Source organism: Elephas maximus, chromosome 8 (assembly GCF_024166365.1).
Source record: "Elephas maximus indicus isolate mEleMax1 chromosome 8, mEleMax1 primary haplotype, whole genome shotgun sequence".
In the NCBI taxonomy this organism is placed as follows: Eukaryota; Metazoa; Chordata; class Mammalia; order Proboscidea; family Elephantidae; genus Elephas; species Elephas maximus.
The window spans coordinates 17,329,607-17,353,261 of NC_064826.1; the positions used below are offsets into that span (position 1 = coordinate 17,329,607).

The 23,655-nt window shown below is 48.5% G+C and overlaps 1 protein-coding gene across 5 annotated transcripts in view; it reads left to right on the forward strand.

Annotated features, from left to right (window-relative positions):
- Positions 1-23,655, forward strand: part of PLXNA4 (plexin A4) — a 517,066-nt gene that overhangs the window by 46,912 nt on the left and 446,499 nt on the right. For 4 of the 5 annotated variants that reach the window (XM_049894276.1, XM_049894280.1, XM_049894279.1 and 1 more), the window contains exon 2: positions 21,837-23,104. In XM_049894276.1, the coding sequence (XP_049750233.1) occupies positions 21,920-23,104 (1,185 nt within the window). In that variant the 5' untranslated portion in view covers positions 21,837-21,919. Of the gene's footprint in view, positions 1-5,717; positions 5,926-21,836; positions 23,105-23,655 lie in introns of those variants that run through there. The other variant, XM_049894278.1, reaches the window with a different exon arrangement.

Below are 23,655 nucleotides of genomic sequence, written 5' to 3' on the forward strand. Positions count from 1 at the left end.
TAATACGAGTGACAAAGAGATTGTACCAGGAGCAGAAGTATCACCCCCTCAGTTTCTTATTGGTGACTAGTGCTTGTATCCTTTTTCATTATTTTCTGTCCATGGTTTTTTTGTAGGAATCTCTTAAAGCCACTTGTCCATTTCTAAAAACCCTGGATTGTTAAATTGAAATAATGCAATATATCATAAATCACATTAACTGGCACAGATAAACTAATACTTGCAAAATGCTGATGGCAAGCTAATGACTGAGGACACTATGTTTGTCCTCAGCATCATGGGAGTCCTGCTGTGCTATCAGGACCTTTGTGACACCCTGTGGGACACATGCCCATCCACATACCAACCTAGTGGGGGCCAGTTCTGTCTAGTGGATATTAGTAGAGCTCCTACCTTTCATTTTTTGGAGTTAAAAATATACTTGAATAGAAGTTCTAACACTTTCTTCCTATATCCCCTTATTCTGGACACCACTAAGATAAAACACCTTGGTTCCAGTCAACCTAGTGTCTGCCGCAGTTGCTCCAACTCCTGGCTGTTCCCATCCTGAAGCCTGAATCATTCCCCTTTACTTTCTCTGCACCCCTTTCCCCACCATGATATCTCCACATACATACACACACATCCACACCCATGTGTCAGTCTCCATGGACATGCTCCTTGTAGCCAGACTCCCTGCCACTGCACTAGGTACAAACATTTGTACACTAGATGTATCAGTCAGGATTCTCCTGAGAAACAGAACCAATAGGAGGGAAAGAGAGAGATGATAGATAGATAGATAGATAGACAGACAGACAGACAGACAGACAGACAGACAGACAGACAGACAGACAGACAGACAGACAGATAGATAGATAGATAGATAGATAGATAGATAGATAGATAGATAGATAGATAGATAGATAGATAGATAGATAGATAGATAGATAGATAGATGATAAATGGATAGATGGATAGATGGACAGATAGATGTAGGTGATAGGTAGATAGGTAGATGGATGGATGGATGGATAGATGTAGGTGATGGATGGAGGGATGGAGGGATGGAGGGAGAGATGGATGGAGAGGTAGATAGGTAGATGATGGCTAGAGAGATAGATGATAGATTTTAAGGAATCTGCTTATGTGATTGTGGGGGCTGGCAAGTCCAAAATCCACAAGTCAGGTTGGAAACTCAGGCAAGAACTGATGCTTTACTCTTGAATCTGAAATCTGTATGGCAGGCTGGCAGACTGGAAGCTCAGGCAGGATTTCTTCCTTATAGCCTTAAGATGCAAAATTCCTTCTTCACTGAGACATCTCAGTTTTTTTCTCTTAAGGCACTCAACTAATTGGATGAGGCCTACCGACATTATGGAGGGTAATCTCCTTTCCTTAAAGTCAACTGACTGTAAATGTTAATCAGATCTTCACAGCAACATCTAGACTAGTGTTTGACCAGACAACTGGGCACCATAGCCCAGCCAAGTTGACATATAAAATTCACCATCACATTAGGGTAGGAAGGGCTGGGGCAGAGGGAACCCCAGAACACTCTTCTCTCTTCTGTAAGATGCTTCTCCTTATTGGGATCCCCAGAGAGTGGAGTGAGTCCGATGGTGGAAAGATTAGTGAGGAAGGGGGCTGTGTGGTGGGTTAGTTGGGGCCCTTGAGTCAGGGTCGAAGAAGACCCGGGATTGCTGATGAGAAAAGGCATTTGACCATTTTTTCCATATCAGTATGAGCAAGTGCTCCCCTGTTCCTTCAACCGCCAGCCCCTTGAACTTCAAGATGGAGCTTCCTCTTTAATGGCCTTACTTTCCAAGTAAGCTCAGCCCTGGGAGCCATTCAAAAGCAGCCATTTTCTTTCCCAGCCTTCTTCTCCTCAGCTTTTTCCAATTGAAAGGAATGTCTCTCAGTCTCATTGCCTCTAATGCCTGGTGAGCTGCTAAAAAATAAAATCTGCATTCTGTCCCTCAGGACAACCTCACAGGGATCTGGTTCTGTGGGCCGTGGTCCCAAACTGGAGTCACTGGGTCCCAAGGGGGGGTGGGATGGCGTGGCCTCATTCGTGGAGGTGGGTTGGCCGTGGAGGGAGGCACTGAGGCTGGTGAGGGCAGGGACATCTGGGCCTGCAGCCTCTGTGAGCTAGAGGTATATGGACACCACTGAGTCTGAGCTCTCTGAGGTGGGCCGAGCAACTAAAGCTTCACAGACGAGTGAAGAAAAAGGAGAACAAAAGTCCAGAAGCATCAAAGGGGAGGAAAATGGTTTTCTTGCGGAGCCAAGGTTTTCTGTTTTCAGTAAGTGCAAGAGACTCCTGATGTGAAAGGGAATCTTTGAATTATTGGATGATGCCTTGGCTTGGAAGATGGAGCTGAGGCCAGCCTCTGTTGATTTAGGGCAGTGGTTAAGTGATATGGCTCCTAACCGAAAGGTTGGCAGTTCAGATCTATCATCCACTCCTTGGAAACCCCATGGGGCAGTTCTACTCTGTCCTCTAGGGTAGCTGTGTTTCAGAATCGACTCGATGGCAATGGGTTTGATTTGGTTTTTTGGGTTTTGAAGAGGAAATGTCTAAAGACTCATCTCCAAAGCCCAGAGGCTGGTTCATATGACAAGTTAAATCTTTTCATGTTGGGGTCTTGCACCCAACCCATCCTGAGTGCTTGTCCTGCCCAAGGATGTGACTACATTTGCTGGAGGCTCTCAGAACTGTAGAGGATGCTGTAGGGGGCAATTGAAGGTCACACAATACTGATCATGTGTTCTTCCAACTCTGGTTGGGGACTTCACACTGTGCTGAGTACTGTGCATTCAACTGTAAGTTAAGATGCATGTCTTCACCTCAACAGGACATAAGGCTTGGCAGCAAAGGGAATACAGGTATAAAAATCAGGGAAAATGCAAAGCAGAAAGTGAAAAATGCTGGCATTTGTACATGTGGTGTTGGAAATTAAGAGAAGGAGAGAGATTCCTTTAGCTCAGAAGTTTAGGAGAGGTTCGTGGGAACCAGTTACACTGATTGTCTTCCAGCTGCTGTACCCCGACAGAGGACACCTTTCTTGTGAGCCAGTACCACAGACACCACAGCTCTTTCCCTGGTTGGGGCAAGATTAACAACCAAGCAGTTCTTGATATTTTGTTCTCTCTCTCTCAGTACTCCAGGCAGACCACCCTGGGTTGGTTAACACCTTCTTTATTCAGAGTGTTTAGATTACCTTTTCTTGAGTTACATTCTCATCCTGAGGAAGTACCCTTGTCACCCTGGTAGGACTTTATTCCCCTGCTCTTTTAGCAGTGATTTGGGAGACACCTTGCCCCCGAAAGGGAGCATTTGCAGCTCTCTGATTCCTCCATGACAATGTCTTGATTGTTAGTAAATTAACTCTCAGAAGGTCACCTTATCTCTTGTTCCAGAGGCTCCTTTCTGTCACCTCTATGTACTGACTCTATCAGCTACTCTCGGGCTATTTGAAGATTCTGTTCAGATCAGGTCAGGTGGGCAGTTGGGCAGAGCTTAACTGTGGTACCTGGGCCACATCCTGGCAGGTGGATGGGGAGTTGGTTTGGACAAGTACAAATATGGCTGTGATGTGGTCAGTTGTCAATTCAGGTGGGGATGCAGCCACTGGTCAGTTGCCTCATTGATTTTTACTGGCTGAGCATTTTGCCTCATTGATTTTTCACTGCTGACTGAATCTTGTTTATCTGCTCACTGGAGATTGCTTCATTTCTTTTCTATTCATTTTTTGGTGGCTGTTTGACATTCTGGAGCCCTGGTGGTGCAGTGCTTAAGAGCTTGGTTGCTAACCAAAAGGTCAGCAGTTGGAGACCACCAGCTGCTCCTTGGAAACCCAGTGGGATAGTTCTACGCAGTCCTATAGGGTCACTATGAGTTGGAATCAACTTGAAGGCAACGGGTTTTTGACATTCCAGCAGGTTGCATAGCCCTTCCTCACTGTAGATACCGATCACCCACTTCCTAGTAGAATGCTGGTGTCCTTGGGAAAGACCTTTCCTCTCTCTGAACCTCAGCTTCCTCATCTGCTCAGTGGAGATTATAATTCCTGTGTATAGCATCAAGACTAAGACCTACTAGGAAGGCTTGGAGACCTACTTATGAAAATTAACCACTGAAAACTTTATGGATCACAACACGGCTTTGGACAAGTCATAAGGAAGGATCAATCTCTGGATGAGGACATCGTGTCTGGTGAAGCAGAGGGTCAAGAGGGTGTAGGAGACCTTCAGTGAGATGGATTGGCACAATAGCCGCAATGATGGACTTGAACATGCTGGTGATAGTGAGAATGAGGCAGGACCAGGCAATATTTTGTTCCATTGTAAATAAGGTTGTCATGAGTTGCCGTCAAAATTATTGCTTTGCTCAGTAAAATAAAACTTTGACCCTCAGGCTTGGTGTTGGAGTAAGAGCCTCCACTTGAGGGATGCTGAGGTCCCACAGCCTCAACTCTAGTCCAAAGATTACAGTGCCTCCTGCCAATAACTGCAGCTTCTACCATGTTGCCCCCAGAGGGTGGGTCGCATCCTCCTTATAAGCCTCAACCCAAGCATGGACTTACAACTGCTCATTAATGTCTAATAGCACAGCCGAGACAAGGCTGGACATTTTAGTAGGACTTTACCAAGGACCTGGGGGTAATAGAGGAAAAGAAATAGAGTTGCTCTAGCAAGTCAATGTGGTTTCCAAGTTCGGGTTTATTTCTTTTCATTTTTGTCTCCTACAGAAACCAACTAGCCAACCCAGTTGCTGTTGATTCTGTTCTGACCCATGGCTATCACATGTGTGTCAGAGCAGAACTGTGTTCCATAGGGTTTCGATGGCTGATTTTTCAGAAGTAGATCACCAGACTATTCTTCCAAGGCACCTCTGAGTGAACTCAAACTGGCAACCTTTCACTTAGTCCCTGAGCACGGTAACTGGTTGTGCCTCGCAGGGACTCCCTCCTATAGAATGGCTTTGGTTTAACCCCGTTTTGTCACCATGGGGCAGTGTCCCTCTTTGACCTCTAGATTCCTTAAAGTTGAGGCCAAAAGGAATAAGGCCCAGAGAGGGGTGGGAATCCCCTCTCTACCTGTGAAGGTGTGCCTTCAGTCCCAGTGATGTGTTTGGGGAGCCATCTCTTGCCTGGATGGGTGACACCAGGAAAGGTCACCACTGTCACAGGTCACATTGCAAACCCTCAGGAGCATAGCCTTACCCCATGGGCCAGGACAGAAAAGGCATTATCCTCAAGTAAAACAGCAACCCCAACCTGGGCGCCAGAAACACCCCATTACAGCCATACGAAAGTAAGGCCCAGGCAAGGTACCTTCGAAGTGGAACAGCTCTTTGGGTACAAGGATTGGACAGGGCTTGGGAATCTGGGCAGGATGAAGCAGAAACATACACTTTGTTCAGATAGATTCATTTTCCGTGTCTTCCTTTCTCTATTTTGCTTTTCTGTAGGGTTTCCTATCATCATAGAGAAAACTGTGGCCTCTCTCAGCTGAGAGGAGCCAGGAGACGAGGTTGTGACAGGTTCTCAGGCTTCTTTGTGCAGAGATTGAAGGCAGGGGGTGCTGTGTATCCCTGGGGGCCAGCATGACAGTGGGTGTGGTGCGTTATGTGTGGGAAACTTCAATAAAAAAGAAAAAAAAATTTTTTTTCTTTTCTTTATAGAAGTTGAAAATCAAGGGGAATGGGGTCTTACCACTTGTTCCAGCTGCTTCTCCTCATCTAGAGATTTTCTTGCCAGACCTAAATCTTGGAAACTCAGGATTTTGTTTCACCAAGCAAACTACCTCACATTTCTCAAACTACCTCATGGGATTTTTATGAAGACAAAGAGAAAAAAATGGATGTAAAAGAGCTTTGAGACGTGCACACCACCATACCAGCCTTTCCCAAAGTGTGTACCATGGAACAGTGTTCCCGAGGTATGAGTAGGTATTACCCAATAGAGAAGGAGCCCTGGCGGTGCGATGGCTAAGCACTCCAATGCTAATCGAAAGGTCAGCAGTTTGAACCCACCAGTGGCTCCATGGGAGAAAAGACCTGGCGATATGCTCCCATAAGGATCACAGCCCAGATAACCCTATAGGCAGTTTTAATCTATCCTACAGGCTCACTATGAGCCAGAATTGACACAACAACAATAACAAGATGCAATAGAAGGGTTCCTTAGTCAGGCAAGTTTGAGAAACACTGGCCAACAAACCTTCAGTAGGCTTCTCCAGCAAATGACCTCTTAATCAGCTAATGTGCATCGTGGCTCTCTAGGAGAGCGATTTGGTGTTCAGTGTTTCCCAAACTCGCATGATTAGGGACCCTTACAGGCAGAGCACTGAGTGACGGGTGTTCTCAACACTCTATTCGTATCATGGTGTGGGCTTGGGGACGTGGTTGGGGTGAAGGGACATGCCTTCACTCAGTGTGCCTCCACACACATTTGTCCACACTGTTTTCTCTGGTTCTTCTCATTCTTACCCGTGTCCATAAAATGGCAACTTGAGCAGGAGTTATTTAAAATCCAGAATAGTTTTGTGACTTTTTAATTTTATTAATTTGTCTTTCTTTCCTTTTTTTTGTTATTGTTTCCCAAACTGTTTTGAAGGGTCTGTTTTTCTTTATTAAAAAATATGCCTTGCCCTTAGCCTGAGTTCTTTTGATTTCAGTCTAATTTCTTTCATACTCGTTTAGCCCTTCCTTGGTTTCCCCAAATGGGCGCCCCAGGTCACCTGAGTGGTGAGAGGGCTCCTAGCTCAGAAGTGTGTGACAGATGCTGACTACCGCTGGCCTTTTTCACTCATCCTTTAATATTAATTTTGGTGAGAAATGTGGCATTTATAAATTAGCCTGTACTGCATAAGCATTTTCGCTTTCCTTCTAGTAAAACAAAGTGTTGTTGTAATGGTTCTTCTCTGAAAGCCATGAGTATACAATTCTAGATCCTCAAGTGAAACGTTGTGGTCGCTATCACCTTTTGGTAGCCGAGGTCTCTCGGTGTCTCTTTGCTTTAACCTCAGGATTGTCACAACCAGAGGTCCCTCATGCCTACATGGGCTTTCCACAGGCCAGAGTTTGTATCTTAGCCTCACTACAGACAAATTTCCCGTGATTCTTCCTCTTCTAACATTTGTATGCCTTGAGAGATTGGCTGGTTCTCTTGAAGCCACTTACTTCGATGATTCTCTTTAGCACAACCTGGGCAGGGCAGGCTGCAGACAACCTCACTTTTGACATGTCTCAACCAGAACTCTTGGTTTCTTTGCTGCTCCCTGTCTCCCCTAGATCAGTCAATGGCACCACCATCCCCCCAGCTGCTCAAGGCCAAATCTAGGAGGTATTAATTCCCCTGTCTTCTCTTCTTTCCACATTCCCAGCCCTGTTGGAGCAGTCACTTGGCTCTGCTCCCACCCCATCACCTGAGTGGTCAGGTCACACCATCCCATGCTGAACCCGTCAGGTCTCCTGATCCACCCACAAAACATTCAGACCCAGCTTGTCAGCATAAACCAGACTGTGCCACTCCCCTGCTGAAAACCTTTCCACGTCTTCCCTTTCTGTTTGGAATCAAATCCAGATTCCTTCCTATAGTCTTAGATGTCCTCCATCCTCTGACCCGGCCTCTCTGGCCCCATCCCTCACACATCCCTACTCACTTGATGCCTTTCAGCCCCACGGCCTCTCCGCCTTTACATTGCCAAGTTTGCCCCCTCCTCGGGGTCTTTGCACGTACTTTTCTGTTTGCCTAGATAGTTCTTTCCCCAAACCTTTGCCTCCTTCTTGCCCTTTAGTGCCGCCTACAAACATCACTGCTGGTCACTCAAGAAAACACCTGCCACCAAGAGTCACTCTGTGTCGACTTACTATGCTTTTCTTCTTTTAGATTTTAACACTGGGAAAATAACTGTATGTATATATTTAGTTTATTGTCAATATTCTCCTTATTAAAGCTCCATGAGATTGAAGACTATGTTATCTCATTCACTGATGCAACCCAGAATGCAGCGTGGTTCCTGGAACATGGTAGGAGCTTCAAAGTGTTGTGGAACAAATGCACAAATGGACATGGATCCATCTTCCCTACTTGCTGCCTGGTCCTCTCCTGCCTCTCCTCTGGATAACCAGAGCTTGTCCAGTTATGCCATCTCCTGAGACTGAAGGAGAGGGGCCTCTCCATCATGCACAAGCTATCAAGGCCTCTCAAGGTGATGCCAGCCCAGGATAGTTTTTTTTTTTTTTTTTAATACTCTTAATAGGCTAGGAGGCCATCTTCTCCTCCTAGTTAGCCAAAAATGTGATTTTGCCACGGGGCCTTCTAGGCTCATCTTTCCTCTCATATTTATCGAGAATCTCAAGTAATGGCTGTGGTGGATGGCTTCATGATTTAGTGGTGTTGGCGAAGAATATTAAATATACCATGGACTGCTGGAAGAACAAACAAATCTGTCTTGGAAGTAGTACAGGCAGAGTGCTCCTTAAAAGTGAGGATGGCAAGACTTCATCTCACATCCTTTGGACATGTTATCAGAAGGGACCAGTCCCTGGAAACAGACATCATTCTTGGTAAAGTAGAAGGTCAGCGAAGAAGAAGAAGATTCTCAGTGAGATACACTGACTCAGCAGCTGCAACGATCGGCTCAAGCATGGCGATGATTGTGAGGATGGCACAGAACTGGGCAGCGTTTCATTTTGTTGTACACAGAGTCCCTGTGAGTTAGAATCAACTCGGCAGCAGCTAACAACAAATAACAAGATTAGATTAGTTGGGAGTCCCTAGGTGGTGCAAAATTCTTAAAGCACTCAACTGCTAACCAAAAGATTGGAGGTTTAAGTCCGCCCAGAAACGCCTTGGAAGAAAGCCCTGGCCATCTACTTCCAAAAAATCAGCCATTGAAAACTATATGGAGCACACTTCTACTCTGACACACGTGAGGTTGCCATGAGTCAGAATCAACTCAATGGCAACTGGTATTCAGCTTATTGGATTAGTCAGAAGACCTGAGCGTTAGACCTAAGAAGAGCGTGACTTTGGGCAAATCAATGAAATTCTCTGAACCTCTCTGTCCCCAGTTGGGAATTAACAGTTGGGGAGTTGGTAGGGGATGGTTAGGTACCTGTGAAGTAATGAGTGGTTTATTGCCCAGGAAGGAGTTTGCAGAATGGAAACAGTTGCAAAATGAGAAGTCGTGGTGGTTGTGATGATGGTGGACTTTTGAGCTAAGTGCGAGGAGGAGGGTGGCAAGGGCCGACCGGTGTTTCCCTCCTGGTGGAGCATGCCGGGTTTCCGAGTGGTGTGCAAAGCAAGCCCATGAGAGCTATTGAGTTTGCTCAACATCCTCATGGCTTTGCAGCTTACTTGATCCCATCACCCCTCAAATCCACCTCTCAGCCTCTTCAGGCTCCAGGTACACTGCTTCTGAGCAGGTCCTGGAGGGAGGTGTCAGCTGCATCCAACATTAAGCCCTTCTCTGCCTGGGCTGGGATGCCCAGCAACACACCCTCCTCTTGTCATCTGGAAGTGGAGGGGTCCACTGCCCATTCCTAGGGGCGCTATGGGAGGGAGCATCCTGGCGGCCGTGCTGGTGAGAAGCTTCGGTCTGTCTGTAGCAGAGGCTGACTTGTTGAGGGCCGGCCTGCGTCTGCTGTTGCTGCATCTCGAGAGACACCTTGGAGAAGGTTCTTAGGTTCATCACTCACGTGTGAAATGATGGCGAGTGGGGATTGGGTTGTTCTGGTATTTGCTTCATGCGTGGCTGGCATAAACACAGAAGCAGGGTGAGGTCTCCGTCACAGAGGGGTGGGTGGGCAGAGGAGTTAGAAGATGACAATGTGTTAGCTAGTTTGGAATCATGGCCCCAAACTGCACACTCCTCCTCTGCCATCTGCCCACAGGTGTGTGCCCGGCCGGTAAGAAGGAGGATGGTTCTGAGGCACAGGTCCCCACTGTTGGGGACCCAAGCCCTTAGAACACATTCTAAAATAACTAGAGTTACTTGATCAATAATAAATATTTTTAAAAATGGAGTGTTCTCATGGTGATGGAGATTATTTCCAAACTTCCCCCAATTTACTCCCCCTCCCATATTTCCAGATTGCAGTGAGGTCCCCCAGAACTTTGTTGAAGTCATTCTGAACATTATTTTTAAGGAGTAAATATAGCTTGATTCGGCTTCCGGCTGCAGTAGAGGTATCTGCCAACATGTTCGGCACTCGGCTGAAATATGTTTTGTATTTTACGAGCTTTGGCTCATTGTGGAATTAAATAGCACTAATTACATGAATATAGACCAGAAAGCGAGACAACTGTTCACTTCCTGATTTTCCCTGGGATTGAAAAAGAAGGAGTGGGGGTACGAGGGCTGGAGGTGCTGGAGAGAGAACGCTCCCTCTGGACCAGAGATGGCAACGGAAGGGCAGTTGTTGGTCCCCATGGGCCCCAAACTGCCTGTGCCCTCCAAGTGCTGCTGTCTGCTAGAATTGCGGGCTTCCTGGAGTGAAGACTCGCTTGGGGCTGGGAGGCTGGGGGCCCTGCTGGGGAAGCAGCTCTGCTCTGAGGGGCAGGGCTGGTGGTGACAGGCTGGGAGGAAGGCGTTTCAGGAGCAGAGTGGTGACTGGGCTGCTAGCTTGGTTCTCCTGAGTCCCCTGCATTTAAGATAGTATCCCAACTTACTGATTTTTTTCAGTTTGACCCATGATTTCACACAGGAAGAGGAGGAGTACCTGGGTGGTGCGAAGTTTAACGCACTAGCTGCTAACCAGAAGGTTGTTGGTTTGAGTCTCCCCTGTGGTGGTCTACTTCCGAAAACCCTGTGGAGCACAGTTCTCCTGTGACACACGTGGGGTTGCTATGAGTCACAGTCAACTTGATGACGACTGGTTTGGGAGAAAGGAATTTCCATTTCTTTTTCTGACTTGTTAAGGAAATGAAACGGGTTGGGTAATGCTGGCAGAAAGGACTCGTCGAGGGGTTTGGATTAAGCCCTGGGAGGCGGGAAATGTCAGGCCTCCTGGTGGTTCTTTAGTCCATATGTGTAGAGGTGCCCTGAGGCTGAGGAATCAAACTCACTCCCCAAAGGGTAGTCAGGACTTGAGATCTGGGTCACTGGTTGGGCAAACACCTGAACCGATAAATGTGTCCTGCCCTAGCAGTCTTTCTCATCATGAGAGAGAGCAGAGTTTGTGGACCGTGGGTCAGCACCACTTAGCGGAAGAGTACCAGGGCTCTCCATGGGCAGGCTGTGGAATCCGACCACAGCAGGCTTTCTTGAAGCTCCCACAATTTAGATGTAGGCAGATTAAATGCCCACTTAAGCAAAGAGCAAAGAGTCTCGAGAGAGAGACCAGGTTTTTGTTTTACCTCAGATGCTGTCATTGTCACCCTCGTGTGTCACTCCCGCTGCCTAGCAGTGCTGCAAACGCCCGTTGTTGAGTCCTCCTGTCTTAGTCATCTAGTGCTGCTATAACAGAAATACTACAAGGGGATGGCTTTAACAAAGAGAAATTGATCCTCTCACAGCCTCGGAGGCTAGAAGGTCCAAATTCAGAGTGCCAACTCCAGGGGAAGGCTTTCTCTGTCTGTCGGCTCTGGGGGAAGGTCCTTGTCATCAATCATCCCTGGTTGAGGAGCTTCTCAGAGCAGGGACCCTGGGTCCAAAGGACCCACTATTCTCCTGGCTCTTGTTTATTGGTAGTATGGGGTCCCCCCAAAATTCATGTCCTAGCCACATGTAAAACACATTCACCCCACAGCTAGTCTTAAAATCAACTCCAAGTCCAAAATCTCATCTTCTGCAAAGTTCTTCTTCATCTGTGAAATTTAAAATATAAGTTATCTACTTCCAAAGTACAGTGGTAGAATGGGTACAAGCTAGACATTTCCATTTACAAATGGGAGAAGGTGGAGGGAAAGAAGGGATAACAGGCACCGAGCAAGTCAGTAGTACACATTACATTAGCCCTCAAGGCTTGAAACTAATCCTCTTTCTCTGAGATCTTTTGGGCAACAATCCTACCCTCCAAACTCTTGGTGTTGGCCACACTCTCTGGATTCTGGATGGAGGTCCCTCAGCTCTGGGCTTCAGCTCCACCTTCCAAACCCACTGGAATGGCTCCGCTCCCTTGGCTTTGGGTAGCCCTGTTCTCCTAGTCCACCTGAGTGGCTGCTCCACCCTTTGAGACTGAGGCAGCTCTGCTTCCTGTGTTCCTTATTTCTTTAGCATCTGCTTCCTGGTTCCTTGGTCCCTTAGCCCCTCCGGCCTTACCTCCTGCATCTGCCCTACTGGGGCAAGTGTTCCAAAGCTCACTAGCTCCACTAGTAAGTGTCCAGAGGTGCCTGACTCTGCCAGGAAGCCTCCTGCCAAAGGCACTCAGCTCTCTGGCTCCATGGGTCAGCCCCAGTGCTGTCTCGCACTGGTCTCCTGGTTCTGTTGCTGCCATTTCTCTGCTGTTTCTTCTCACCATCTGTGCCATCTCTGGTGTAACAGCTCTCCTTATTTCCTTCTGAGTCTTCTATCCATTCACAGTTTCAAAACTGCTTCCACATTTTAGGCATCTGTTAGCGCAGCACCCCAATCTCTAGGTACCAAATTCTGCCTTAGTAGTGCTGCTATAACAGAAATACCACAAGCAGATGGCTTTAACAAACAGAGATTAGAATAAATACCACCAAGAAACAAGAGCCAGGAGAAAAGTGCATCCTTTGGACCTGAGGTCCCTGCACTGAGAAGCTCCTAGAGCAAGGGAAGATTGATAACAAGGGCCTTCCTCCAGAACTGACAGAGAGAAAGCCATTCCCTGGAGCTGGCACCCTGAATTCAGACTTCTAGCCTACCAGACTGTGAGAGACTAAATCTCCGTTTGTTAAAGCCATCTGCTTGTGGTATTTCTGTTATAGCAGCACTAGACATCTAAGACACCTCCCAACACTGTGCTGCTCTGTGCCGGTAAGGACTAAAATGCCCCACTGTCACTTCTCCTAGACTTAGCCCAGGGAGAAACTTGGTGACCTCTCTTTACTCATCACCCCATTTCCAGAAACACCACTTTACAGGTGGGGGGATTGAGGCATCAAGAAAGAAGGTTAGACACTTAGCAGGATTGTGGCCAACTAGGATGGCCATTGCTGATGCCTGTAGTAGCCTTGGCCTTGGTGGTTCAGAGAGGTGGGCTTTCATGGCTAGTCTTGGCCCAGGCTTGAGAACATCCCACGTCTCACCCGACCCTGAAAGGAGAGGAGGGTCTTGAGAGAGAAGAGCTTTGGGTGAAGACCACTTGATGTCGCTTTGCTTATTGGGCCCAGGCTGGGAGTTCCGTCAGGGCAGATGGAGAGAGTCGCGGTATCGGGGACAATGGCTGGGAGATCTACAGTGAGCCTTCTTTCCAGGTGACAGTCAGCTCAGCAAGTCCCCAGCCACATGCACTAGAGGTGACTGTCCCCAGTGCGTGCTGAGCCTCGAGCCCCTTCTCTGTGACCCCAGTGTCCACCCAGGTGTCAGGGTGACAGACCTGAGAGCAAATGCTCCCTCTGCTGCCCCAGCTTTTGGGCATCTTGAGTGCCTTCCCTTGATGCCCCCGCATTTCTGCATACCCTGTGATGACTGGGAACCAGCAGCCCTGAGAAGACCCGGACAGGCCGCCCCTCATGGCTGGGCAGAGGAAAGGCTCCGCTTTACAGAACAGGCCTCAATGCCAAGTCCAGCTGGGCCGTCTGACCCCAAATTCCTGGCTGGCCTTGTTCTTTAAATGAGAAGCTGGGAAGAAGTGTATGATTCTCTCCTCTGCAACCTGGGCTTCTATTGAGAGTGTGGTGTTTTTAAAGCCTCACAGCCAGGATTGGAGTAAAGAGAACCATTGCTTAGTGACTCCCCCAGCTGGAGGCCCAGAGCCTGGAATATAAAGGGCTGCTCCATGCAATAATAGAGAGTTTCATCTAGGCTGCCTGGGCTTGGGCTGGAGCTCCTGCTCAGCTCTGCTGGGAACTGCAGACTTGGCTGGGGAAGGTGGACCTGCATCCTGGGGGAGCTCTCTCTGGGCCAAGGCCAGGAGGAGCCTGGGGTGGGCAGAGGGAGGGAGGGGCTTTAACCTAGTCTCTGAATGGAAGCCGCTCATAGATGCAGCCTCCCCAGGAGGCTAGACCCGCCCGCCCGAAGGTTCTGTCCATGGTAATGGCCTTTCCCAGCCTCTTTAATAAACTGGGAAGGAAGGATTAAGAACCCTGCGTTGCTGAGCTTGGTGTGGAATTTCCCGGGCACCGGGCTGGTTGCCGGGAGGCAGCGGGGCTCAGTCTGAGCCTGGCTCCCCTTTGCTCCCTGTCCCCATCCTTTCTGCCATCTCCAGCCCTTCCCCCAACCACAAGTTCACAGTTCTCATTGCTCCGAGGACTAGAGGGAGAGCAGGGGGAAGGTCCGGGCTCATCCCTGCAGCTTGATGTTCTCAAAGAACAGACTTTGGGGCCCAGACTCAAGTTAGAATCTGTCTCTGGTATCAGAGCTATGCACCTGCCTTTGTTAGCTAGGGTTACGCTAACTGCTGTCATATACAAATGCGCAATGTCAGAGCTGTAACGCAACAATGGCTTACTCTTCTAACAGTCTGACAAGCTCCATCTGGAGGCTCCATCATCCCCGTAGGGCCTCTGAGTCTGCTCGTCCAGCTGGGTGGGGAAGGTACCATAGAGAAGACGCACCTATTTCTTAACTACATTGGCAGCTTTCAAGATAAATGCCAAGCAGATGGGGGAACCCTGTGTCTGGTTCTGAAAGTCAGTATACATGTGCACGCGCAGGAGCAGCACACTGTCTCACCTGGGACGGTGCCTATTTGTAAAGTTAGTTTATCTCCATGGCTGGTGGGCCGCGGAGTTCTCTTGGTCTTGCCCACTTCTTCCTGTGAAAGAATAGTCTGGGAGACACTCTACTCTTTTGGCTGGAAGACTGGATTCTTCTATGTATAGGGTAGGGTTCTTTCACTAACAAGTGCCAGAAAACTGAACCCGAACTGGCCTAAGCCAAAGGGAATTTTTGACTCATGTCATTGGAAAGTGTAGGCACCCAGCTGGTGTCAGCACACATGACTGAAGGACACTTCCAGTGGGAAAGAGCGAGAACATTCTCTCAGTGTCCTCATTTACAGTCTTACTGCCTGTCGGTGATTCTGACTGGACCAGGTGCCCCACCCTGAACCAATCACTGTCATGGGGTGGGGTGGTGTCTGTGCTGATTGGTTTAGACACTGTCATGTGCCTGCCCTTGAACTGGAGGTGGAGTCAACTTCAGGGGAAGCTTGTGGGCTGAAAGAATGGGAAGGGGAGGGTCCCCAGAGGATAAAGGAATGGTAGCCAGAACAACAGATGTCCACTACCTCTAACACTGTCTTTCAGACTTTTTTGACCACAACCAACAGTGAGAAGTACATGTACATCACACTCAATACATGCATATATACGACTGAAACAAAAGTCTCATGAAACAGTACGAATTCTTCTTAGATGTGATATTTTCTAATATTTTCTCTTCTATTTCATTTAGAAAGCTCATTGTGACCCACTCAGTTGGTTTCTGACCTCACGATGAGTCGTGACTTGTATTTGAAACATCATCCTAGAATCTAATCCATCCTGGTCCAAGGATCAGGACTCTGACCTGAGGATCAGAGAATGCCTTGTGAGCAAGTGAGGGAGCTCTGAAGAGCTTTCCAAGTCCCAACATGATTCATTGCGTGAGCTGGCCCAAGACCCGTACCTGCTCATGCCTCAGTTTCCCTACCTGTAAAGGAGGCATATTCATACGTACATCTTGTACCAAATAGGCTTGTCTTGAACAATAAAGTCAGGGTGACATAATGTACACGAAAACACTTTGTAAACTCTGAGTAGCTTTGTAAGGTAATTGCTATTTTAAACCACTCTAGAATAACTTTCTTCTTTAGCACTCAGGAGTGTGAGAGGATGGTGCCATTTCATGAAAATTAGTCTGAGCTCTTCAAAACTTGCCACATCAAACAAAGACAGCCCCAATTTCTTTAATCAAAATGATGATCAGCTTCTAAAAATGAGTCCCATTTCCCCTGAGACCACTCAGAGCTCGAATCTGATTTCAAAGGAGGGAAAACGTGTTTGGGTTTGATTCTGAGCTTTTCAGTTCTCCTGCCTTCTGGCCTCTTCTGCACTTGACCCAGCTCAGTGGGTCCTCTGGGGTCATCTCTGGGGTGACTCCATCTCATTACTTGCCTTTAAAATCAGTATGGGGCTGAATGCTATGCCAGAGCATTTTTTTTTATTATGGTGAAATATACATACATATTAAAACACTGGCCAATTCAACAATCTCTACATGTACACCTCAGTGACATTGATTGTGTTCATCGTGTCGTGCACCATTACCACCCTTCTATTCCAGATTATTCCACCGCCATTAACAGCAATTCAATGCCCCCTGAGCAGTGACTCCTCCGTTTCCCTTCCCTCCCTCACCTGGTAACTTTGGACTCTCTACTTTTGCCTGTTTCATACAACTGAGATCATATAATATTTCTCCCTGTGTGACTGACTTATTTCACTCAGCATAATGCTTTCTAGGTTCATCTATGTTGTAGCATGTATCAGGGCTTCATTTCTCTTTATGGGTGAGTGATATCCCATTTGTCATGGATTGAATTGTGTCCCCCCAAAACACGTGTATCAGTTTGGCTAGGCCATGATTTCCAGTATTCTGTGATTGTGCACCATTTTGTCTTCTGATGTGATTTTCTTCTGTGTCGTAAATCTTACCTCTGTAATGTTAATGAGGTGGGATAGGCGGCAGCTGTGTTAGTGAGGCAGGACTCAATCTACAACATTGGTTTGTGTCTTGAGGCAATCTCTTTTGAGATATAGAAGAAAGAAGTGAGCAGAGAGATGGGGGGACCTCATACTACCAAGAAAGCAGCACCGGGAGCAGAGCGCATCCTTTGGACCTGGGGTTCCTGTGCAGAGAAGCTCGTAGTCCAGAGGAGGATTGATGAGAAGGCCCTTCCTGTAGAGCTGACAGAGAGAGAGGGCCTTCCCCTGTAGCCGACACCCTGAATTTGGACTTCTAGCCTACTTTACTGTGAGAAAATAAATAAAGCCATCTGCTTGGGGTATTTCTGTTACAGCAGCACTAGATGACTAAGACACCATTGTATGTATATACCACATTTTGTTTAATTATTCATCTGTTGATGGACACTTGGCTTATTTCTACTTTTTAGCTAACATGAATAATGCTTCAGTGAACATTGGTGTACAAGTTTCTGTTTACATCCTGCTTTCAGTTCTTTTGGGTGTATACCTAGGATTGGGATCTCTAATACTTTTAAAATCAACTAAGTGATGTTCTGAAAGAGAACTGGTAGAGAGGATCTGGAATTGGTATGCAGGTTTCGTAGGTTGGGGTCCCCACTCATGAAGATTGATGGCCTGGAATGGAACCCCCTGGAAGGTCCATTTTGCCAGAATGTTGCAACCTTATACAGCACTGGGAGCCGGGGGCCAAGGCTCTGCTCACCTGTGGGTTGGGAGCTGGGTGGGAGCGCTGCCCTGGGCCACTTCTGGGAGTGCCTGACGTATCCCTGGTGAGGCTGGCTGGAGCCCACATCCTTGTTTTTTTCCCTTTTCTCTTCCATTTCTCTGTTATTTGTTTTTCAATCAGTCCCTTTCGTGTTGTGTAAAATGAGAGGCTGGTTATTCCTATCACACGTTATTGTTTCTGCGGGGTCCCCCTCCCCTCCAGGCACAGTAATTTCACCATTCCCAGATGAGGGTGATAAGTGTTTGAGATGCATAACTGTGTCTCATTTCAGTGCCTAATAGAAGAGGGAGAATGAGCCATGGCACCTTTCTGCTCAGTAAATTCATAATTACAGGCTTCCTCGTCTCGCCTCTTTCAAACACAGGGTGTGCTCATTGGCTTGTGATTCTGTGCGTGAGTACGGTAAGGCAGTGGGGAGCAGGCACACTGTCTGAAGTGCGGGCAGGTGCCCCCAAGGGCCTGCCGCCACATCCCCTCCCAAGGGTTGGTGGTGGAGCCCTGACCTTCACCTGCCTCTCTGGGATGATACGAACCTGGGTTCCAACCCCAGCTCTGCCACATACTACCCATACACCCTTGCAGATCTAAGGTTTTCTTAAGAGGAAGGTGGGTAAAACAATACCGGTCCCAGAGAACAGACAATCTGCCCAGGGCCAAGGGGCAGCAAGGACTCTACAAATACTGATGTCCCTCCTTCCTCCCTCTTTCTGCCAGCAAGGCTGTTAGTTGCCGTTAAGTCTGCTCTCACTCATGGTGACCTTGTATGTTACAGAATGAAATGTTGACCGGTCCTGTGCCATCTTCAGGATTGTCGGTATGTTTGAGTCCACTGCTGTGGTTATTAAATACTTGTTGAGCCTCACGTATATGCCAGGCCTGGTCTGGCGCTGTGGACTCACTGGTGAGCAAGACTGACCCACCCTGCGCTCCCAGGGTTCATGCCCCTCAGCTCCAGAATCTCTCCTGGCACAGGCTGGATCTACAGAGAAATGGGGGCTCCTCTCTGGGGGCTGTTGCCCTTCATCCTTTCAATTTCTATCCTCAACACCGTGTATTTGAGTCTCAGCCTTCCAGTGACGTCTGACAGGGCTGGTGTCTCTGTTTGCAGCCTCATCTTCCAGCCAACTCTTTCGAGAGCTGTGTTCTGACAGATACATCCTGTGTTTTTGCTTATGCTGATCCCTCCCCAAGGAGGGCCCCCTCCTGGCTCCTTATGTCTCCTCCAAGTTCATGACTTGGCCCAAGTCTCCTACAACCTTCTCTGTGCTCCCTCACCCCAAGTTGTTTTTGTTGTTAGTTGTCAAGTCAGCCGCGACTCACAACAACCCTGTGTACCACAGAATGGAATGTTGCCTGGTTCTGTGCCATCTTCATGATTGTCGGTAAACTCGTTGTTGTGACCACTGTGTATTTTGAGTGCCTTCCAACCTAGGAGGCTCATCTTCTAGCGCTACATCCAACAATATTCTGTTGTCTCTGAGGATTTTCACTGGCTAATTGTTGGCAGTAGATTTCCAGGACTTTCTTCCTAGTCTGTCTTAGTCTGCGCCTGTCCCATGGGCCACCCTGCTGGTATTTGAAATAACAGTGGCATAACTTCCAGCGTCGTAGCAACGCACAAGCCACCACAGTACGACAAACAGAGACAGGTGGTGGCAGCCCTCTAGTTAGAAGTCGTCTCTCTTCTTCTAAACCCTTAACACTTTCTGTAGCGTGTCATCGAACTTCCTACCTGCTGCGGTGATTTGGGTTCTGGTTGTGTCTACCTGATTATTCTACAAGTTCTCCGAGGACCTGATCCGGCCTCTTAGCCATCCTTGTATCCCACAGTGTCTTGCACGTTTTGATTGTTTTCTGAGCAAACATTTGCCAAATGGGTGAATGAAAGGAGGCCCCTGATTTGTTCCTGTGGACAAAGAAGGACAGTGGTTGGCTGTGGATGCCCCGTCGGCCAGGGTCTTCCTCCTGCTCGATGTTTGCTTGAGAAGACCTGCCTTTCCCATTGCAGCTTTGGCTGACGTGCTTGTCTCTATTTTGTTTTCGTCTTTCTTCCCTTGGCTTCCATGTTGCTTCACCCTCACTAGGGAGCTGTTTGTGGCTGGCTGGGCTCCCCCTTCCCATTGCCTCCCTTTTTGTGAGGGGCTTGGGGGTGAAAGGAAGGCCTCTGGGTAGGGCAAACGCTTTATGCCCGACTACGTACCGAAAGGCTGGTGATGGAGCCCACCCAACGGCACCGTGGAAGACAGGCCTGGTGATCTGCTTCCGGAAAAGATCACAGCCTTGAAAACCCTCCAGAACAGTTCTACTTGGGAACACATGGGGTTGCCATGAGTCGGAATCGATTCGATGGCAACAGGTTTGATTTTTTTGGTTTGGGGGTGAAAGAGGGAAATTCCACGGAGCTGAGATGCCCTGCAAAGAAGACATTGACAATTCCTGCCCTGATTTCTCATGAACTGGTGGGAATCTGAAGTCACCCACTCAGAAAGCATCGAGAATGGAAGTGAATGAGACTATTAGAATGGGAAGCTCTTTTGTTCCACGGGAAGGTATTTATTTATTTATTTGCCTGACCGCTTCTGAAGGCATTTTTTCTCTCTCCCTCTAAAGAAAACCTCTCAGAGGAGGCTCCGCGATGAGAGGCAGCCAAGATCTGCCCCGTTAAAATGACACCAGGGCTCGGAGTTGGGCAGTGGACTCAGAGGACCTGCTGCCACCACCAGTTGAAGGGATGGCGGATGTGGGTTTCTAATTTGGACTCAGTTACCAGGCCGTCCAGTGAAGGAGGCTGGAGAGGAAAGCCGCCCTCTCAGGAGACACAGACCTGGAGCGATAGAGGCAGCCAATGTCATAGGGAGCCCACAGGAGGGGTTGGGTTTCAGCCATCCAGCTGTGTGTGGCTCCCATCTGCACAAGGATGGGACAAACTGAGGTGGCTGAGCCGTTAACCAACCATCGGTTTAGACATCCTGGGTTCAAATCCTGCCTTTATGCCTTGTAGCTGTGCAAGTTCTATAATGTCCCTAAACTCAGTTTTCTTAGCTGTAAAATGGGAGCAACCATAATACTTCAGAGGGCTATTAGTCAGGGTCCCAGCAGGAAACTGAAAGCTCACTCAAATTTGATAGTTTAGCAAAGTTTAATAAAGGGACTCTTTCCCAGAGCGTGGTACCCTGTCGCCTGCCCAGTAGGGAGGGACAGCTCAGCATTTGTAGATAGTGACAGTGAGGACCTGTTACCACCTCTAGGGCCACATGGCTGAGGCAGGAGATGATGCACAGGCAGAGGGGCTGTGTGAGGAGGGCTGTCCTGCACAAGGTCACAGCCAATGCAGGCAGCCCCCTCCCTCCAGGTGCTGCTGCTTCCTTGAATGATCCTGAGCAGGCCCGAGGGCAGGGAGCCCACTGGTGTATGGCCCATGGGGTCAGTCTCCCGGGCACAGGAAGGGGGAGTGGGTCTGAAGGACCAGATGGAAGATACTTAGCCCTGAAAGCTTTGTTAAGATGAAATGAGATTGTTTCTCTGGAAGGTGCTTGACAGCAACCAACCCAAAGTCAAGCACCCGGTAGACAACGGCTCTTTATGATGATGGTGATGATGAAGATGATGGCTATTACTGTTGTTATTGCTGAAATGCCCTCCTGGGCTGTGGCCACCCAGCTCTGGCTGTCCCCTACCTCGTGGGGTTAGAGGATTGGACCAGTTGAACTCCAGCTGCCATTTATCTGTCTCAGTGTCTTAGTTTCTTAGGGCTGCTATAAAAAATACTGCAAGGCTTGTGGCTTATAAGAACAGAAATGTGTTGTCGCACAGTTCTAGAAGTCCAGATTCAGGGCGTCAGCAGGGTCATGTTCTTTCTCTCCACTCTAGGCAGAGGTCCTCCCTTGTCTCTTGAAGCTTCTGGTAGCCCCAGACGTTTCTTGGCATTCCTTGGCTTATAGATGCATCTTCTCATCCCATCCCCCTTATAATTCTGTTCTGGGTCTGTTCTCCCCTTTTGTTAGGCACCACTCAGAAGGCATTAGGACCCACCTTACTCCGGTATGACCTCACGTTAACTTAACCAATCAAGTCTTCAAAGAAAGAACCGATTTCCATACAGATCACCTTCCCAGATACAGGTCATCATATCCCAGATATTTAGGATGTCAATATATCTTTTTTGCGGACAGCATTCAATTCATAACACTGAGTATGTGGACAGTGCTTTGGGAGTCCAGAAAGGGCTGCTATGGGGGGATATTAAGACTCTGGTGTTGTCTTCCCGTGTCACTGTCTTTTCTTTCTGGCCGTAGGGGAGATACCACCGCTGAGACCTGGCCCTGTGAGGAGACCCCCTGCCTGACTGCTGCTGTGGCCACAAGGACCTATCTCTGAAATGAAAGCCATGCCTTGGAACTGGACTTGCCTGCTGTCCCATCTCCTGATGGTGGGCATGGGTTCCTCCACTCTGTTGCCCCGGCAGCCTCCCTCAGTCTCTCAGAAGCGGCCTTTGGTCACATTCCGAGGGGAGCCCACGGAGGGCTTCAACCACCTGGTGGTGGATGAAAGGACAGGGCACATTTACTTGGGGGCGGTCAACAGGATCTACAAGCTCTCCAGTGACCTGAAAGTTCTGGTGACCCACCAGACAGGGCCGGACGAGGACAATCCCAAGTGCTACCCACCCCGTATTGTCCAGACCTGCAATGAGCCGCTGAGCACCACCAACAATGTCAACAAGATGCTGCTCATAGACTACAAAGAGAACAGGCTCATCGCCTGTGGGAGCCTCTACCAGGGCATCTGCAAGCTCCTGAGGCTGGAGGACCTTTTTAAACTGGGGGAGCCCTTCCATAAGAAGGAGCACTACCTGTCCGGAGTCAATGAGAGTGGCTCTGTGTTTGGAGTGATCGTCTCCTACAGCAACCTGGACGACAAGCTCTTCATTGCCACGGCAGTCGACGGGAAGCCTGAGTATTTTCCCACCATCTCCAGCAGGAAGCTGACCAAGAACTCGGAGGCTGATGGCATGTTCGCATACGTCTTCCATGATGAGTTTGTGGCCTCAATGATTAAGATCCCTTCGGACACCTTCACTGTCATCCCGGACTTCGATATCTACTATGTCTATGGCTTCAGCAGTGGCAACTTTGTCTACTTTTTGACCCTGCAGCCTGAGATGGTGTCTCCCCCGGGCTCCACTACAAAGGAGCAGGTCTATACATCCAAGCTGGTGAGGCTTTGCAAGGAGGATACGGCCTTCAACTCCTACGTGGAGGTGCCCATTGGCTGTGAGCGCGATGGGGTTGAGTACCGCCTGCTGCAGGCCGCCTACCTGTCCAAAGCTGGGGCTGTGCTGGCCCGGACCCTCGGGGTCCGTCCGGATGATGACCTCCTCTTCACGGTCTTCTCCAAGGGCCAGAAGCGGAAGATGAAGTCTCTGGATGAGTCGGCCCTGTGCGTCTTCATCTTGAAGCAGATCAACGACCGCATCAAGGAGCGGCTGCAGTCCTGCTACCGTGGCGAGGGCACGCTGGACCTGGCCTGGCTCAAGGTCAAGGACATTCCCTGCAGCAGTGCGGTGAGTCCGAGAGGGACCAAGGGTGGGGATGGTGCCGTATAGGGGGCGAGGGCCTTAGTGTTGTAGACCCTGTGGAGTGTGTATACCTCTTCCGTTCTGCAGAGGGGGCACGCATATCTCTTCTCTGGGCTTCAACAGACTCAGATCATCACCGGCTCAAATGTCCTGTGACTGTGACGCTGAGCTTGTAAGAGCCTGAGCTGGAGCTAAAACTTAGATTTCCTAGGGGAGTACTTTGTTCTGCTCTGCGTTGGCTCACTGGTTCTAAGAGGAAGTGCTGGGAATAGGTGGGAATCGTGTTATGTAGGTGTCATGTGTACCGGGCATTGCCGAAGGCTAGATTATAGTGTGTGAGAGTAGAAGACAGGTACCCACCCTTCTTATCCAGCATGTCTGGGATGGCTTTCCTGAGAGCGTAGAATAAAACCATGAGGGACAGAGGAGAATGTGTGAAAGTTGTTTGACTTTTGGGATAGGGATGGAATTCCAGGGGAGTTATGTTTTTTGTTTTTTCTTTATATATATATATATATTTTATGGTAAAATTATAT